Genomic DNA, 20,699 nt, shown 5'->3' with positions numbered 1-20,699 from the left:
CTAAATGCTATTGCATGTATGTACAGTGGGACGAGTGTGACTGTGGTAAAGCTAGAAAAAATATTCTTCAAGCAGAAATTCTGATGGGCTCCGCTTCAGGCAGAATGGGTTCTATTCCAATAGATTTGGAAATTCTGGCATATCAATCGTTCTTAAGCGGAGGCAGTTTCGTCTAAATTTTGCCTTCTCTGTCAAAGGCACAGGGGCAAACTATGCATATATTTGGGATTCACCTCTCCACTCTATTGTTTACCCGTGGATAACTATGTACTGTAGCTTTCTCAAGAGTTCGCAAAGCCGTAAAAGTCAAAGTGGAACTCCTATTTACAGCTACATAAGGACATTTCATAATACCCGTTACGTTTCTATACAATTGACATGTATGTAACATGGGAAGTGTATCTTTTATTCCTAACATATATTAACATGTTCATTTCAAATTTCTGATTACATTTTATATACTCATTTTGACTGTCAAAGGCTTAACACTAGTGCTGTTATAATTCATTAAAATGAACAATAACAATTCTGTTACATCCTATGCATAAACAGCGACATATCAGAAGTAAAATTAAGAAAGATTTTCTTTTAATGGTGATTATTGCTTTCTATCATCTCAGAAGGTCAAATTTAATAGAATAAATTTATTTTCCTGAGAAGAAATTATCACGTCTAAAAGGGGAAAAGTACAACTACATCCGAAAAGAAATATCACAAGAAATAATGACGTAAATAAATTAAATTCAAAAGATTTATTATCTATTTATACCATCAAGATATACAAAGAGTGGGTCGTAAACTGATCAAAGGTGATGAATACAGCAAGTAATAAAAATTGCTTTTAAAGGTGAACTTGTTAAATTATTTTCTAATGAATTAACATTTGCCCACATCACTGTACAAAAGAAAGATATCATCGTCCATCACTTTTCTGGATTTCTTATGTCTAGAATGGATTACAAAAACATGCCAGTTCCTAGCCAAATAAAATAAATATCGCTCGTAAGATTTAGTAACAAGTTTGAGAGCAACTCTTCGCTTTCAGTAACCTTCAATGTAATACCCGTAAAACTGATGAAGCGCAAGAGATCGCAAAGTCAAATTTCATGGCTTTGATATTATCTACCACGACTCTTAAATGTAAATTATATATACAAGTGTAAATGATCAAATGAAATGAAAACATCATGAATTCTCACTGCACCTCACATAAACTTTCATTTAGTGAGAACTGAAAATACAATAAGAATTTTGTTTGAGCACAAAAATATTCCTGTGACCAGTAGATGTGTCATCTTGCACAACGATGAAAAAAGTCATTAATACTTTAACAGAAGTAAGTGGTAGATCACAAATGTATACCAAACAGATGAAACATTTTCTCGACATTCATGCAAAATTAAATCAACTTTAATGAAATAGAGCATCCTTTATGTTAAACATATTTACGAAAGAGACATTGAAGGATACTTTATAAGTTTGCTTGACAAACTTGCAAGTTCACAACAATAACTCAGTATTTTTGTGACAATCTATCTCAGCCCTAAGAGGGCGGATCGAAAAGTAACGTACAACATATTTTTGAGAAAATTTATTTGAATCTGGGTGTGCAATATTGTGCTATGGACAGGCAAGGCTCAGTCAGTTGTTTCCCTGATGAAGCAAACGCAAAGTAGTGAGCGCTTGTGCTAACATTGTTTTCATGTGAGGAATAGCGAGATGTAGTGTTTTTTTTGTTTTTTTGCGGGGAAGTGGATGTGTCATCAAGTAAAATTGATGGTATTTATGGTGTTTATTTTTCTGGTCGCAGCAACAACTCCAGATGGCGCAGCTTCCTTGAGTATGACCTTAACGATGAGCGCGTTCTAAGCAAGCTGTGACAGTTTCAAGTACACTCAATTAAAGAGGCTCTGAGGCAGCAAATCGAAACGATTGATAGGTTCATCTACGAACCATGGCACAACAATTCAGTATTTCATACGGCATGCTTATTATATTCTGGAATGACAGATTGTGATTTTGTAAAGCAAGTTTGCACTGGATGGCCTACGACTTCGAACTACTGGATACATTCCTGGCAGGTCAAAGTTTCAGTTGATATGAATAAGTTAAATGAGTCATACGCAGGTGGTTATCTATGCTCACAGGGAAGGGAGTTCCATGAACAAGGCATATTAAATTTGGTGTCACCAAGGGAAATATGTCTCGAGAGACCTGTTTAGTATGTTGAAAAATTCGTGAAACATGTACTTTTCGGTCATATAATCTAGTTTTCCCTAACTATTAACTATTTCATAAGAATGTTCTGCATTACTTTCCGATCCATCCTCGTAGAATGTCTTGAAGGCTATGATTTGAATAATCGTCAAAGCAGTCCACTGCATTCCGGAGCACGGCAGTGGGTTTATGAGGTCGAGAAATAGTTTCATTTCATGATGTGAATGACTAATGTGATCACAGTAATCTGTAGTGAGTACATTAAACGCTTGAATGAACTTCTTTAAAAGAAGGAGGATTTGTGACACTTCAGGAAATAATAAAACCTGCCCTCTAGCCACAACGGTATGGGAAGTAAAACAGACATTTGACATGGAATTATTAGCTCTCATGTGACATGGACTACATGCTGCCAGCATCTCCACCACCAATGCAGGATGCACAAGAAAGTTGCCAGCCGACGTTCCAAGTTGGTTGTTGACGGACGTGCGGAAGAGTGCAAGCCATCCCGCTGCATCGCTTCGGTGTGTTCACCTGAAACAAAATTTGAAACTTATTGGAAATATTTCATATCGTCCTGACATATATATGAAAACAATACATTTTGTCCGATATTTAGTGCAATTCTCTTAGAAGGAACATTCACGAAGTGCCTCGTCGATATTGGCCTAAAATTAAAGAAGGGGGTAGACTAGAGCCACATGCCTGTTAACATGATGTGTGAATTGTGAGAATTCATATAGAGATAGGAGATCAAACAACTCCGTATAATTTCAGTGCACTTTATTACTTTCCTTCTAATTTTAATATACCTTTATTACAACGAATGGAAGTAATGAAGATACTTTCATTCAAAATGAGATCAGAATCTATTCGCAGCTGTCTATTGCAGATGATAACTTTAGTCTACTCAGTACTAAATTCACGACGACTCCTCCTCAAAAATATGTCAACACGGAACAACTACAGCATACCCGGAAGGAGAAGAAACTTCATGGTTCATGCACTAATCGTCTAAGTTGACAGAGTGAAATCAACTCTCCGGCTAAAACACGGCTACCTCCATGGAGAAACAGAAGGGTTCTTGATAGCAATCCAGGATAAAGTAATAAACACCAGTAACTACCGCAAATATATCTTAAAGGAAGAAGTGAGCGGCGGATGCAGGAGATGCGGAGAAACAGCTGAGACAGTGGAGCACACTGTGGGTGCATATAAGGGCAAAGCAGATAAAGAATATACTCATCGGTATGATGAGGTAGACAGAATTGTACACCAAGAGCTAGAAATCAAGTCGGGATATGCACATGATAAAATCCCTTATTATAAGTCTTACGATGTTTTGTGGACCGGCAGAGGTAAAAAAGGTACTGGGATGAATAGGTCTCAACTTACGAAATTAAAGTTAATTTAAAATTTAACAAAGGTTATATTTTCTTTTCAAGATCAAGAAATAACAAGTATAATAGGTACTCAGTAGCATATCAACAAATTAAGAATGTACAATTGCAATTTATTAATGGATTTGGGCTTCGAGCCCCCAGACACGCAATCCTTGAGCAATGAGCCCAACTTTACCTATGTACAAAGTTCAACAAAGGGGCAGAAAACCCTAATCATGCCAAGGAGCACTAGCTCCCAATTACCCAGTTAAGCCTGCTCGAGGCACACAGAAACCAAATATAAGAAAGAGCAACCCGCTCTCAAAGTTCAAGCCTATTCAAAGGCCACACCAAACTCCACCTTCAAGCTGCCCTCCAGGCACACAAGAACAGGGGTAAAAATACCCATCCTACTGAGGCCTATTCAGTAAAGAAACAGGACAATTACATGGCCCCAAAATACCAACTTCAGTGGAGGCGTAACTTGCACTCCTAATACACTTTTTTAAAACCTATTTGGCACTAGGCCGCTTATGCAAGGGCTAATCCCATACTACGGAGGTGACACGATAGGAAAACTTTATTACATTACGAAGAGAAGGAAAAACGGTTATGAAAACGTAGTCACCTCAAAACAAAGTGAGTGGGAGCTCGAGAGGGTTAGGCACTCTCTATCCCAATTTGTAGTTAAAGAGACAGAATTTATACCAAGTGTCTTTTACATTTTAAAGGAAAGTTACATGATAAAAGTTTCGAACCTGCCCCGAGGGTTAAACTGCTGAGCTAGCGAGAAAAGAAGTTATTAAAAGGCCATTAGCTTATGGATGAACTGCTGCCCGAAGAAAGAGGCGCTTCCCGCCGCCTGCTACATAATCACACTAGGATAGATGTTACTGAAGTGGCCCGGAGACCAGAAAATCAGCAGTTTAAATACCCTCGTGGAACATTCGAGACCTTTCAAGAATGAGAACCCACACCCCCCCTCAATTTTATTGGGTAGCATAAAGCAACATCGCCATATCGGAGAAGACATACGTTATTGGTCAAAAATTAATTAGAGAAATTCGGGATTGGCTAAATTCAAAACAAGCGGAAAGAGAAGGGTTATACTGCCAACCCAAAAAATTACTGAAAGAAATTTAACAAAGAACAAACTATGACTACAAAATTTCTTCAAATAAAGTTCCTTCACTTCGCACTAGGGTGCACAATTGTAGTTCTTAAGTAGTGCCATCTAGAAGAGAATGTTCACACTTCTTACTACAGAGAAAAAACGAATCGAAACTGACATAGTTCAGAACACTTCAAAATTTACAGTAAGGACATCTTCTGAGAAATCTTAGAATTAATGTGGTTGTTAAAGTTCAGGCTTCCTCCAGTAGAGGAGTTTCAACTGGCGCAATGTTTGAATTAGCGGCGTGGAGGTGTACCGCCCGGTACAGACCTCCCCCCCCACAAAAAAAAAGTCCTTCCAAGGGGTGACACAGAAGAACACCAAATTTTGTTTCAAAACAAGGTCCAAGTTATGATGTTGATATAGAAATTAATTGCAGAAGGATTCACAAAAAGGTTTTCTTAAAGTGGTATGATCCAGTTTCAAAATTCTTTGTAGTAACTTTTGATTAAATGTCTTTATGCTGTAGTAGTTGAATTCAGAAAGAAAAACTTTTAATTCTTGAAAGAAAAAAAAATTATATGTCCACCAGATGTTGCAGTTGAATCCAAAAATGTAGTAATTGTAGATATGGAATGTCCATGTAGCTGGATAAGTACATTAGTTGCCTATTACTTGATGGCGAGACCAGCCGCAGCAGCTTGTGTCCAGATGAGGCCGCTCGGACCCCTCAAGTACCCTGAGATACCGCACTCCCACACTATGAGAGGGGTAGTGGTGGTGAAGCACGCCGCACACGCGACGATTGTTTACAGTCCGCGGGCAGTTTTCCGTAGGAGCGCCGCACATCAGCCTTGGCCGGGAGGAGGGCTCCGGCTCGCCGTACACTGGGTGTCCTCACTGGAGTAGATCGGGCCCGTTCTCTACTACAGGAGCGGTACGGCGCCGCACGGCTGCGGGGCCACTGAAACATTAAGATCTCGGCGGCAGAATTTTGTTGGACCATAATGATTTTAGGGTACAGTCTTTGTGTTGAGGCTGAGGGGCCAGCGGCGTGGAGGTTTTATTTCATTTCAATTAGCCACTGGTGTGTTTGAGCAGGAGACGGGAGCATGGTAATAGCCATGGCGAGGACAGGATATCCGTTTAACTGCTCGTGGGAGGTTGTACAAAGAATATTTTAATACAAGAGACCTAATTCAAGGGGCAGAAGGCCTAAAAATGAAACCAAACAAATATAACCTTCCGAATTCTTTCAAAATGTAACAAAAAAATAAAAACCAGCTAAGTTGGCGCTGAAGTTACACAGGTTTCACCTGCGACAGGTGAACCCTAAATATCCTCTCGGTGGCTGGATTGCTTAACAATAAAGTAACGGGTGTAAGGAAATCAAGAATAATACATGGCCCATGAAATCTGGGGGCAAGCTTGCCCGCAGGAACAAAATTCTTGACCATAACCTGGTCGCCTACCTTCAAATGGGTGGGTCTCCGTCCACGATCATATCATTCCCTAACCTTTTCATGAGACACTTTAAGATTGGCTTTAGCCTTCTTCTAAAGATCTTTAATATTATCAGGATCTATTGTCTCAGGTAGAATGTCACTCAGAGACCAAAGGTTACAGAGCGGCGTGTTTGGAACAAACTTGAACATCAAAGAAACTGGAGTAAATTTATGGGATTCATGAACCGCCGAATTCAAAGCAAAAGCTAACCAATGCAGGAATGTGTCCCACCTAGAATGATCGTCGTGATGATAGGCAATAAGGGCCGATCTCAGATTACGGTTGATCCGTTCCGCTAGAGATGGTTGAGGATAGTAAGCAGATGTTGTTACATGCGATATGGACAGATCAAAACAGAATTTACGAAAGAGATTGGATGTGAAAGCTTTAGCATTATCAGACACAATATATTGACACGGACCGAAAGAAGCAAAAATGGAATTTAAACAAGTGGACTGGGTGGTAGCCAGCTTAGTTGGAAATAACCAAGAAAATATTGTACACATACATCATCTACACATACAAGGATGAACTCGTTGAATTTCCCCTTTGACTGGGTGAAGGGTCCTACGTAATCGATGTAGTGACGTTCCATGGGGCGCGACGCTTGATGAGAAGACAAAAGCCCTTGCTTAGTTGACATGGTAGGTTTACTAAGCCAACATGATTTACAAGATTTTACCAATTCACGGATTTCTCCGTCCATACCCTTCCAGATGAACATTTCACGAATCTTTTCTCGGGTTTTGAAGATGCCTAAATGCCCCCCTAATGGGGTCTCATGATAGTACTTGAAGATCATTGGTACAAGAATAGCTGGAACTACAACTTTCATTTTTTGATCATGCCTCGACGGGCAACATAAAACACCATTCCTCAATACATAAGGGACGACATGTTCCCCAGAAGAAAGGGTTTCCATAATGGGAGCCAGCACTGGATCTTCACGTTGATATTTTTCAATACCCCTAAACAACTTGGGAGCATCAGTCAGGATTGCATAAACCTCGGGTCGTATGGACTCAGGAGGTGACGAACTATCGACCAGTTCATGGGTCTCTACATCATTGGAGAACATACGGCTTAGTCCGTCTGCCACAATATTTTCAGTACCTTTGATATGCCTAACGTCAAATTGGAAGGCAGAAATTCGGATGGCCCACCGGGCTATACGACCAGTACGACGCGGCCTACCTAAGACCCAGCTTAAGGCTTGGTTATCAGTTTCCAAGTCGAACTTGACATGTTCCAGATAGAGACGGAACTTTTCTAAAGCAAATAAGACTGCCAAACCTTCGAGCTCATAGATGGAATACTTGGCTTCTTGAGCCGATAGTGTCCTAGAGGCATAGGCGATGGGTCGCTTCCCTAGTTCAGTCTCTTGAAGAAGGACTGCAGCTACCGCCGACGACGATGCGTCGGTTTGGACGATGAATTTCTTGCAGAAATCGGGCATAGCCAGAACAGGGGCATTACACGGAGATAATTTGAGATCTTCAAACGCGGCTTGTTGAGAAGGTCCCCACTCAAATTTGACGCCTTTCCTACGTACTAAGTTCAAGGGCGCCGCTCTATTGGCGAAATTTGGAATAAATTTCCTGAAAAAATTCACCATACCAATGAATCTGGCAATACCTTTGATGTCCTTGGGAGGCTTGAAATCACGGATGGCCTGTGTTCTAGAGTGATCGACTGCAACACCATCGGGCGAGACAATATGCCCTAGGAATGACATGGAAGGCTTAGCGAAGGTGACCATGGACAACTTCACAGTTAACCCAGTCTTACGAAGGCGATTGAGAACTTCTTTCAGATGATCTAGATGTTCTTCGAAAGTCTCCGAAAATACGATGACATCATCAAGATAGTGGTACAAGTACTCAAATTTGATGTCGGAGAAGACCCTATCTAGCAGTCTCGTAAATACAGCTGCTCCCGTGGGGAGCCCGAAAGGTACGCGGCTGTATTCATACAAATTCCAATCCGTGGCAAACGCTGTAAGATGTTTACATTCTTCAGCCAGAGGAATTTGATTACAGGCCTGATTCAGATCCAAGATGGTAAAGAACTTAGCCTTCCGAAACCATGAAAAACAAGAGTGAAGGTCTGGAAGGGGCACAGATTGTAACACCTCCTTCCAATTGAGAGCCCTATAATCAATCACAGGCCTGAAGCCACCTTGGGGTTTCGAGACTAGAAAAATAGGCGAAGAATACGCCGACTTAGAGGGCCGAATAATACCATCGTTTAACATTTGATCGATGATTTCTTTCAATGACTTCATTTTAGGTGGAGATAGCCTATAAGGTGGAAAACGGACAGGAATCGAATCCGTGACCTCAATTTTGTATTCAATAAGGTCAGTAACACCAAGAGTATCCGAGAACACCTCTGGAAACGACTGACACAGCTTACGAATACTATCAGCCTGCTCCTCAGGTAGATGTCTAAGATCTAACAACATCTTATCCTGGGTAGGCGAAATAGATGAACATGATACAGACTACACTTAAACAAAGGGATTTTACGATTAGAAGCAAATTTGAATGTGCACGACCTACTCCGAAGGTCGAGCACCAGACCAGTGTGGGACATGAAATCTGCTCCCAATATAATGGGGCAGGACAAGTGCTTTGCCACAAATAACTTAACTTTCCAAGTAAATTTAGAAATCCGAATTTTGGCATATAAAAAACCTAAAATTTCTAATGGAGAAGAATTAGCCGAAACATATTGAACTGAAGATGAGCAATAGTCAGGAAGTTTACAAACAGTTTTCAATTTGGAGTAGTCTACCATTCAGCCGAAATAATAGAACACACACTGCCTGAATCCAATAAAGCTGTTACAGGTTCATTATTTAATTCAATTTTGAGAAAAGTAAGAGGTGCGGGGGTATCCGCCCCAATCCTAAAACATTATTTGGGACCTTCAAAAGATAAATTTGAAGACAGAGTTTTCCCTGAAATTTCGACATGATTACTTGGGGCTGAGCCTCGAGAAGAAGGGTTCGCCGACTCAGCCGAAGCCCCTAGTCACTTATTATTATTGGCCTTGGTGGAAGTTGCACCAGAAGTTGAGCAGGAGCGAGTGCTGTTAGCATTAGGGCAGTTCTTGGCAATATGTGAAAACGCGCTGCATTTAAAGCAACCTTGGGATGAACTTGCTCCATTATTCGTCCTACTAGATTTGATCAATGGACATTTATTTCGAAGATGGTCAGGCGACCCGCAAGCGTAACATTTACGGGGTGTGATGGGTCGGCGAGGTAGAGGCCGAAAACTACTAGAGGATGGAGGGGGTTCTTTCGCTACCCGCAAGGTATCGGCGTATCTGACTCCTTCGGCTGAGACAGCCATAGCCTCTAACTCAGCGAAAGTTTGCGGACGCGACGCAAAACACAAGTATGATCTGTAAGGTGGTGAAATACCTTCTACAATAGCCTGAACAATTTGATCTTCAGGGAAATGTAGGGCAAACACCCTAGTGTAAAACTTGATGTCTTGGATGAAGTCTGCCAAATTCTCATCCATCCGTTGTACTCGGTAGTAGTACTTTTGAATGAGCGATGACCTAGCTCGAGCGGGGATAAAATTTGCCAACAGATGGGCATGGAAGTCTTCTATGGATGACTGTTCAGCGATTGCCCTAACTATCTTGTCGGAGAGAACACCAATTGAATAAGGGTAAATTATCTGAAGGATTGGACACGGAGACAGAGAAAAAACAAGGGCATGATCTTGGAATTCAACTAAAAACCTTAAGAAAGCAATGACGTAAGTAGTGGAGTTAACAGAAAACTTGGAAATACCTCTAAGTAACATAGCTAATGGATGGGGTAAACTGCTGAATCCAGGTGACATAGTAGAAAGGGGCCTAAGTGGCGGAGAAGCCGATTCCGAAGGTGCCCTATTTAACACAAAGGGTGGAATGTACGTGCGTCGATCGGACTCAGTTTCTAATGGGGGAGTGGTTTTTGAGTAACTGTTGATGTTCCATTTTCTTCCCCTTTAGAAGAAGTTTCCTCGCTAACAGTGTTTACCGCCAGGTGCGGGTCAGTTTTGGGAGGCGTTACCCCCAATAACAAGTGACCAACAGTACTGGACAATTTAGAAATGTTTTCAATGAGGGCACTAGCCTCCTTTCCCTGAATGTCACTCAACTTGAGAGACAATAGATCATTAAGCCTATTATAAAAATGAAATAGTCGAGCTTGCACACGTTTAAGTTGGTTAGGGGATGGGTTCCCTTCTTCAAAAAAACTAACTACAGATGCTAGCTCAGTAGTATTGTCATTGATCGTGGAGAGAGAATCGTCAATTTCTTTCTCTCCCAAAGTGGGGTGGTAATAGGCAACTCAAGGGAATCTTTAAGTTTATTAGCATCCAACGCACCGTGCCTCCAGATTGAACGTTTCGGAGAGATAGCTCATAAATTAATTCTTCTTTACGCAAATAGAAGGGATGGAGAACCTCGCGAGGGCCGGAATGATGACAGAAATTTAAAAAAAAAATCAAAAAAATTCCAGCAACTGAGAAAATTGTTAGAGTTTGAATTAAAAACAATGTTTAGCCGTCAAAGGGGGCTAAATTGAGACCCATTCAACCACGCTCTGCTACCACTTGTTACGATGTTTTGTGGACTGGCAGAGATGAAAGAAGGTGCTGGGATGAATAGGTCTCAACTTACGAAATTAAAGTTAATTTAAAATTTAACAAAGGTTATATTTTCTTTTCAAGATCAAGAAATAACAAGTATAACAGGTACTCAGTAGCATATCAACAAATTAAGAATGTACAATTGCAATTTGTTAGTGGATTTGGGCTTCGAGCCCCCAGACACGCAATCCTTGAGCAACGAGCCCAACTTTACCTATGTACAAAGTTCAACAAAGGGGCAGAAAACCCCAATCATGCCAAGGAGCACTAGCTCCCAATTACCCAGTTAAGCCTGCTCGAGGCACACAGAAACCAAATATAAGAAAGAGCAACCCGCTCTCAAAGTTCAAGCCTATTCAAAGGCCACACCAAACTCCACCTTCAAGCTGCCCTCCAGGCACACAAGAACAGGGGTAAAAATACCCAACCTACTGAGGCCTATTCAGTAAAGAAACAGGACAATTACATGGCCCCAAAATACCAACTTCAGTGGAGGCGTAACTTGCACTCCTAATACACTTTTTTAAAACCTTTTTAGCACTAGGCCGCTTATGCAAGGGCTAATCCCATACTACGGAGGTGACACGATAGGAAAACTTTATTACATTACGAAGAGAAGGAAAAACGGTTATGAAAACGTAGTCACCTCAAAACAAAGTGAGTGGGAGCTCGAGAGGGTTAGGCACACTCTATCCCAATTTGCAGTTAAAGAGACAGAATTTATACCAAGTGTCTTTTACATTTTAAAGGAAAGTTACATGATAAAAGTTTCGAACCTGCCCCGAGGGTTAAACTGCTGAGCTAGCGAGAAAAGAAGTTATTAAAAGGCCATTAGCTTATGGATGAACTGCTGCCCGAAGAAGGAGGCGCTTCCCGCCCCCTGCTACATAATCACACTAGGATATATGTTACTGAAGTGGCCCGGAGACCAGAAAATCAGCAGTTTAAATACCCTCGTGGAACATTCGAGACCTTTCAAGAATGAGAACCCACATCCCCCTCAATTTTATTGGGTAGCATAAAGCAACATCTCCATATCGGAGAAGACATACGTTATTGGTCAAAAATTAATTAGAGGAATTCGGGATTGGCTAAATTCAAAACAAGTGGAAAGTGAAGGGTTATACTGCCAACCCAAAAAATAACTGAAAGAAATTTAACAAAGAACAAACTATGACTACAAAATTTCTTCAAAAAAAGTTCCTTCACTTCGCACTAGGGTGCACAATTGTAGTTCTTAAGTAGTGCCATCTAGAAGAGAATGTTCACACTTCTTACTACAGAGAATACAAAAACGAATCGAAACTGACATAGTTCAGAACACTTCAAAATTTACAGTAAGGACATCTTCTGAGAAATCTTAGAATTAATGTGGTTGTTAAAGTTCAGGCTTCCTCCAGTAGAGGAGTTTCAACTGGCGCAATGTTTGAATTAGCGGCGTGGAGGTGTACCGCCCGGTACAATAAGTATAGACCCTTAGATGTGCTCGAAAATTAAAGGCTCAAGCTGTACTGGAATGGATCTTTGCAAACAAACAGGACAAAATCAAAGAGGCCGAATATTGTCCTTATTGACAAACAGCTCAGCAATACTGATCTTCGGGATGTGACAGTCCCCTCGGATCACTGTGTCCACGAGGCTATGTCGAGAGGATTGAAAACTACACTAACCTCGGCGCAAATGTCGGAAAACTGTGGAAAATGTACCTCGCAATAGTGAGGCCTTTAGTCATCTCCACCACAGGACTTGTGCACATTAAGCTGCAACAACACCTGCAGGATCTGGACATCCGCTATACATTTCCACAAATGTGGACAGCTGTCATTCTGAACACCTGCTGCATGACAAGAACCTTCCTATCCAGCAGTAGAGGTCGGGAGAATTTGACAACAGTCCGTCTCCTGATCGGCGAACCACTATGGCGAGTGAAATTATAATCATAATCATAACCATAAATTAATAATAATGAGCTGACGGCCGTAGCCGTGTTCAAACACCGGATCCCGTGAGATCTCCGAAGTTAAGCAACATTGGGCGTGGTCAGGAGTTGGATGGGTTGCCACGCGCTGTTGGTGGGGGGTAAGGGAATGGAGGAGCGGAAAGGAACTGGCCACCCTACCGCACGTAAACTCCGGCTCAGGAACACATTTGCGGAGGTTCGGACCTGCCTTCGGGCAGAACAACACTTACCTTACCTAATAATAATGACGTATGGACTCCGGTGAAGCCTGGTGGACATGAATCCTACAGGAGACTTACGTGTCCATCAGGTTGTGACCTATCTATGATGAATTCTTCTGTTGAAGGCGACACATCATCTATTCCCCGATCAAGATAAAATAACCAACGAAGTTTGAAATCTCCGACCCGGTCGGGGATCGAATCCAGGATCCCTTGACACAAAGACCAGCACGCTAACCATTTAGCAATGGAGACTGACATGATTCTCCTTATTCCTCTTTCCTAACGGATCCAGGTATGTCACCACAATAAAATTTGTTTCGGCTAAGGAGAAATCGTGAACACATGCGCAACCAACTTTTCAATTATTTAGGTTTCGAAGGAATCGTCTTTCAACTTGGGAGTGGTGATTGAGATGGGGGGGGGGGTGTTGTTCGGAGGAAAGTTAGATGTAACGCTTGTCATGAATGAATCACAAAAAGTGATATCATCGTAACGATGTTCATATTACTTTAACATAAATTGGTGGTACTGGTGGTGGTGGTGGTGGTGGTCGTGGTTATGGTGGTGGTGAGTTTTATTTTTAGAGGAAGTACAATTTGGTAATCACCCATTAAACTAATCTAAACGGAAACAAACATAAAAATAAAATAACAATTATTCATTCAACGGAGGAATTTCAAAACGAATTGTAAATAAAACAAGCATTATTTTATTAAACCGAAATTGATACAAACGCAACAAAAATGAACGTGAATTCCCTGGGTAACAGGACACCTGAATGTATAATCAATCCATTCTCACGCATAAAGTGAAAGGATGACTGCACAACACGTGACTAAGGTAGCTGACCTTGTGCGCATTACGTCTTCACAAGATGGCCGCCAATACCTATACTTTCGGCAGTTGATAGTCAATACTACGCGGTGTAGCATGACATGTAGATGTCGCGCACAGCCGATTGACATGTGATTTGATTTATCTGGACGATATCTATTAAAAACACGATAAAAATGTGTCCGTAAATGAAATGTATTGAAAGTTTTGTGACTGAAAATTTACTAATTTTAGGATACGTTAAAAAATATCCGAATAAGAGAATATGTCTAAAAAGCCTACAGGGAACGTATATTTGAGGACTATAGACTCAGTAGGGTGTCGAATAAGATCGACAGTACTTCTCTAGAACGAATAAGATGGCTCCGGGGCCGTCGCAAATTTGAGCCTACAGCGCTGGCCTTCTGAAAAGTAAAAAATATAAAAAGCGATATAGTAAATCATACGCCTCCTACTTTTCACATCATTCACCTTTGATTACTAACATTTTAATAATTGCTAAAAATGTATATTTAGATAAATGTTTACATGAATAAACATAATGATATTAACATTTCACAACCCTGAGGGTAGGCCATGAGGTTAGGGCCGGCTAAGTGTGAGCTTGCATACGGGAGACCTTCCGACGAGGGTGGGTAGTGGCTGACGTGTATGGTAAACTGCATGTTTTATGGCGAAGCATAGTCTCGTTTGCGGTGTGGGAGTTTCGGAGATGGTGGGAACAGTACAAACACCTAATCCTCGAACCAAGGGAATTAATCATTTACTATTAAAATTTTCGACCCGAACGGGAATCGAACCCGTGGCCCCGTGAACTGAAGGTGACTAAGCTGACCATTCAGCGAAGGAGAAACGATTCACGCACGTAGTTCTTGTGGGTATACCTTGCACGGCCTACCACTTTCTTCGTCGCGGAGTGACGTAATTTCACAGTTATTTCATCATTGCTAACTTGATATTTTGTTTCTGCACATTTACTATGAAAGGTCTGAACACTAAATATACAATTACATTTTTGCCCAAAGGGAGACGAGAACACCACTACTTCTCTTTCCGTATAATACAGCAATTCATCTTTATTTCATCGCGTTGCTCCTTCTATATTTGTTCTTGAGGAATAATTTTTAAAAAATGTGTTGGTTGCAAATTTATACACATATATCTCTTCCCCTTCCTTGAGCTTCAACAGTTCTTCCCTTTGTACAACTTTTTTTTTTCCTACACGATTAAAGTAATAAATCATTAATGGGACTGTGCAAATAGAAAGTTACGATCGAGTCCTTTTTGCCTCCTTTTTATCACATTTATGTGGACATGGAATGTGTAAAGAAAAAAGGAGCATTCATATATTTGGAAGGTACCTGCACTAAGCCAATAAATTAGCTAGATGGGATGATATATGAGTCACTTTAATATAACAAGCCTGATATCAGGAGTCAGTAGTGGCTCTTTTATCCGCCGTGGCAGCCAAGCAAACCAGCAATTCTTTCTTGGGAACTCAATGGCCAATATGACCGCACTCTGTCTTGGAGCCGGCCCTCCGTATTGAGCAGTTTAAAGGGCTCGCTAGCCTGCCATTCTAGATATGCCGGCAGGACGCTCTCATACATTATCTTCCCACAGTGACCAGAGTACAGAGCAGTGAGACTTCGTGCGAGGACCGTTTTAAAGGAACTATAGGGGTGGACACCGAATAGAAATAAGTAGTTTACATCGCGTTGTCCGCCTCTTAGGTGTAGTGGTTAGTGGGAATAGCTGTAAACCACGGAGACCCGTATTCGATTCCCAGTTCTGTCACGAAATTTGAAAAGTGGCACGAGGACTAGAACGGGGTCCACTCATCACCGGGTGGTCAACTGAGTAGAATGTGGTTGGATTCCCACCTTCCCCTTCAGGCAAATTCCGGGGATGGTACCTAACTTGATGCCATGGCCTCTTCCTTCTATTCTCCCATCCCTTCCCCTCCCCCTTCCACAATGCCCCTGTTCAGTACAGCAGTTGAGGCCACCTGGGAGAGGTAATGGCCTTCTCCAGTTGTATCCTCCTACCCAAAGTCTCACGCTCCGGGACACTGCCCTTGAGGTGGTAGAGATGGATGAGTCCGAGAGAAAACCCAGCCCTGGATGGTAGACGGATTTGAAAGAAAGAAAGAAAGAAAGAAAGAAAGAAAAGATGATGTCGCATTTCTTGGTAAGGAAAATTATCTACACACCAATGAATAAGCAAATTAAGCTTAAAGTGAATCAATATAATATCTTCCTTTTCTGCCTCTTTTCCCCACACCTGTGGGATCGTTGCTGCGGACAGAGTCACACATATGGATTTGGCCGGGTTTTAAGGACGGATGCCTTTCCTGACGCCAACCATAATATGTGGAATGATGTAATCATTATTGCGTGTTTCTGTGGCGGTTGATAGTGTGATGTATTGATTGAATATGAAAAAGCAAACACAAAAACCCAGTCCCTGATACATGTCCGAAAAGGAACCGAACCGGAGACCCTCTGAACCGAAGGCCTTAACGCTGAACATTCAGCCAAAGAGTCGAGTGTAATACGAGTATAATCTGTTAATTTGACTTAGGATTTCAGCCTATTAGATAGGGTCGAGAGACTGTAGGACATGTCGAAGGGAAAAAGGCTAACCGCACTGCGATATTAACCGAATGCTCAGCGTGCGGATTTTGCGTGCGATGCTTTCTCATTGAGCTACGGAGGCTTAATCGTTATTGTTCTGTTGACAGGGATCTGAACTGTGGTTGAGGGTTCGGTTTCCTTTGGAGAACACCTGACCATTTTTTTAACATCTATTCAGTAAATACTATATTCTGCACAGCTTTATTTCTAAATTGACAGTTCCCAAAACACGTAAGTATCGCCTTATCTATTTTGACAGCACTCTACTACTGGGAGAACAGCTGATGCAACACGACTACGGCACACAGACCGCGTAAAATGTAATACTGTACTCAGAAAAGATAATGAATCTCGAGTGGAAAAAATTTATAAATACTTCAAAAATTCTGATGTAGTAAGCAGTCTGGCCTATGCTGACGACTTGGTCTTAATGGCAGACTGTGCCGAAAGCCTGCTGTGTAATATCTTGGAACTTGAAAAGAGGTGCAAGGAGTATGGTATGAAAATTAGCCTCACGAAGACTAAATTGATGTCAGTAGGTAAGAAATTCAACAGAATTGAATGTCAGATTGGTGATACAAAGCTAGAACAAGTCGATAATTTCAAGTATTTAGGTTGTGTGCTTTCCCAGGATGGTAATATAGTAAGTGAGATTCAATCAAGGTGTCGTAAAGCTAATGCAATGAGCTCGCAGTTGCGATCAACAGTATTCTGTAAGAAGGAAGTCAGCTCCCTGACGAAACTGTCTTTACACCGCCCTGTTTTCAGACCAACTTTGCTTTACGGGAGCGAAATCTAGGTGGACTCAGAATATCTTATTCATAAGTTAGAAGTAACAGACATAAAAGTAGCAAGAATGATTGCTGGTACAAACAGGTGGGAACAATGGCAGGATGGTACTCGGAATGAGGAGATAAAGGCTAAATTAGGAATGAACTCTATGGATGAAGCTGTACGCATAAACCGGCTTCGGTGGTGTGGTCATGTGAGGCGAATGGAGGAGGATACGTTACCTATTAGAATAATGGACTCTTCTATGGAGGGTAAGAGAAGTAGAGGTAGACCAAGACGACGATGGTTAGACTAGGTTTCTAACGATTTAATGATAAGAGGTATAGAACTAAATGAGGCCACAACACTAGTTGCAAATCGAGGATTGTGGCGACGTTTAGTAAAGTCACAGAGGCTTGCAGACTGAACGCTGAAAGGCATAACAGTCTATAATGATAACGTATGTCAAAAATTCTGTACGCACTTACTAACTACATCGGATGTTAAACGAGAATACATTACTAAGAAGGAAAGAAATAACAAATTACGCACAGCTAATGTCTGGCACAGGAAGGAGGTTATGGCCTACATAGGGAACCCTCCACTAGTCTCAAGAGACATATTCTTGCCCCTTGTATTTCGTTAACTACACTGAGACATGGTATACAGAAGCAAACATTACATTAACCCAATACACAGACGTAAATAAAACTACAGCTACACTGAACTATTAAGCCTATAACTATAACTATAGGCTATTTTACTCATTTATGCTATGCTGAATTTTAAACTACGCTATACTGCACTATAATAGAGAAAGACTATAAATATCAATACGAAAAACACATATTACAAATGAAAGTGAAATGAAATGGCGTATGGGTTTTACTACCGGGAGTGTCCGAGAAAAAGTTCGGCTCGCCAGGTGCAGGTCTTTCGATTTGACTCCCGTAGGCGACCTGCGCGTCGTGATGAGGATGAAATGATGATGAAGACAACACATACGCCCAGCCCCGTGCCAAGGAAATTAACCAATGTCGGATAAAATTCCCAACCCTGCCGCGAATCGAACCCGGGACCCGTGTGACCAAAAGCCGGCACGCTAACCATTTAGCCATGGAGCCGGACAAAGAAAATGGAAACGTTCGGGAACTGTACCGAATACGCCGTGCGAGGTAGCTTAACCACGAGGTAAATGTCGTATGGCTTTTAGTGCCGGGATATCCCAGGACGGGTTCGGCTCGCCAGGTGCAGGTCTTTGTACTTGACACCCTTAGGCGACCTGCGCGTCGTGATGAGGATGAAATGATGATGACAACACATACACCCAGCCCCCGTGCCATTGGAATTAACCAATTAAGGTTAAAATCCCTGACCCTGCCGGAATCGAACTCGGGACCCTCTGAACCGAATGCCAGTACGCTGACCGTTCAGCCAAAGAGTCGGATAATCACGAGGTGAATCTACACAATACATTTGGCAACTAGGTTTCGAGATCGCGGTTAAGCGATATAAATCAATACCGTATGATAGGTAACTTGGGATTGGCTCGATGTCTGTGTTTCCGAGCACAACCACCAGATAGAGCCAAAATCGGCCAAAAATTTAATTTAGGAGCTTTAATGTTCAAACTATAGATCTATACTTATCCAAGAAGACTTTTTAAATCTATTTCAAGTACAACGCAGCAGATAGAAATGTTGAAAATTCAAATCGATTGGCCCACCAGTGCACTGTACAGTAGTGACACGTTAACGGTTTGTTCGCATCAAACCGATGCCCCACACTACCAGCGACGTTGTCATTTTGGAGATTGTTTACTTATGTATGTTGTCATATTGAATATTTCCGCTTATTCCTCGTGCAGCTGCGATGTTGTTTTCAAGAATGTTGTTCTGCACTTCGCATGTAGCAAGTTCCCGAAGTGCTACATATTTTGGTTCATAAATACACATGTAAAACCTCCACAGTTAAATTTGTAACGGCGCCTTTGACTGCAGGCGTGTTCAGAAGTCCCGTGACAGAGAGACATATCACCTCCACTTTGCATAATCATAAGAAACACCTGATTTGCCCAACGCCTGTTCCTGAATACCCGAGGTAGATTTTTTTTTTTTTTTTTTTTTTTTGCTTTACGTCGCACCGACACAGATATGTCTTTTGGCGACGATGGGAGAGGAAAGGTCTAGGAATTGGAAGGAAGCAGCCGTGGCCTTAATTAAGGTACAGCCCCGGCATTTGTCTGGTGTGAAATTGGGAAACCATGGAAAACCAGCACTGACGACAGTGGGGCTCGAACCCACTATCTCCCGATTACTGGATACTGGCCGCACTTAAGCGACTGCAGCTATCGAGCTCGTTTTTGACGCTAGAGCGGTGTTTATGTCTGATTGTCTTCCATTTTAGCGGTAACATATAGTACAGTATGTAGTAGTGAAACATACTGTATGTGAGTTGCAAAAAAAAGTGTACAGACAAACCTTGAATTATACGAAATAGCTCTCCGTGGTTAGAATGCTACGCTCAGCCAAGAATTGAATCTGAGACTGAACGTCTGCAATGACATCCCCATGTTCGTTGCATCGAACATTTCAGCACGTCGAGCGTGTTTCGTTTTGAGTGCTTTGTCGATAGTTAGTTAATCCCATTTCTGTAGTGCAGTTGGTGGATTGGGATACGGTGTAAATCTTAATCATTCATTGGCCAGGATATGACAGGGCACATGTGCCCTGTAAGTGCTAGTTCAGCACCTAGTAGAGGCGCTGTGAGAGCAAATTAAAAGTGCGGTCGTTAGGTCACCCATCCAGTGAGTGACCACGCCCGATTTTGCTTATGTGTTTATAACAGCTGTGCTTCTGTTCCAATGCTTTTAAAAGAAGAAGACTTAGATGTTGATTGGAAGGTGAGAGACTGCCGGGCTGAGTGGCTCAGACGGTTGAGGCGCTGGCCTTTTGATCCCAACGTGGCAGGTTCGATCCTGGCTCAGTCCGGTGGTATTTGAAGGTGCTCAATTACTTCAGCCTCGTGTCGGTAGATTTACTGGCACGTAAAAGAACTCCCGCGGGAGTAAATTCCGGCACCTCGGCGTCTCCGAAAACCGGAAAAGTAGTTAGTGGGACGTAAAGCAAATAACATTATTGTTATTATTATTATTATTATTATTATTATTATTATTATTATTATTATTATTATTATTATTATTATTATTATTATTATTATTATTATTATTATTATTATTGGAAGGTGAGAGATTAGAAGGCGATTTACACGCATGATACAGGCTTTTGGGCTTATGCCATGCCAAGAAAATAAGGTGAAATTCTTTACGTTTCGCAGAGAACTATGCTCTGCGCCATCAAAAGAATATCTTGACTGTCTTCGAAAAAGGCTTCTCATA

General features: G+C 41.6%; 1 protein-coding gene across 2 annotated transcripts in view; it reads right to left on the bottom strand.

The window, feature by feature from the left end:
* Nucleotides 1-751: 751 nt before the first annotated feature.
* LOC136858661 (peroxidasin homolog) overlaps nt 752-20,699 on the bottom strand; it is a 990,357-nt gene continuing 970,409 nt past the window's right edge. For both annotated transcript variants that reach the window (XM_067138374.2, XM_067138375.2), the window contains exon 8: nt 752-2,751. In XM_067138374.2, the coding sequence (XP_066994475.1) occupies nt 2,606-2,751 (146 nt within the window). In that variant the 3' untranslated portion in view covers nt 752-2,605. The remainder of the gene's footprint in view (nt 2,752-20,699) is intronic.

Source organism: Anabrus simplex, chromosome 1, assembly GCF_040414725.1.
Source record: "Anabrus simplex isolate iqAnaSimp1 chromosome 1, ASM4041472v1, whole genome shotgun sequence".
NCBI lineage: Eukaryota > Metazoa > Arthropoda > Insecta > Orthoptera > Tettigoniidae > Anabrus > Anabrus simplex.
The sequence above is the reverse complement of the archived record's forward strand: the minus strand, read 5'-3'. Positions and strand labels throughout refer to the sequence as shown.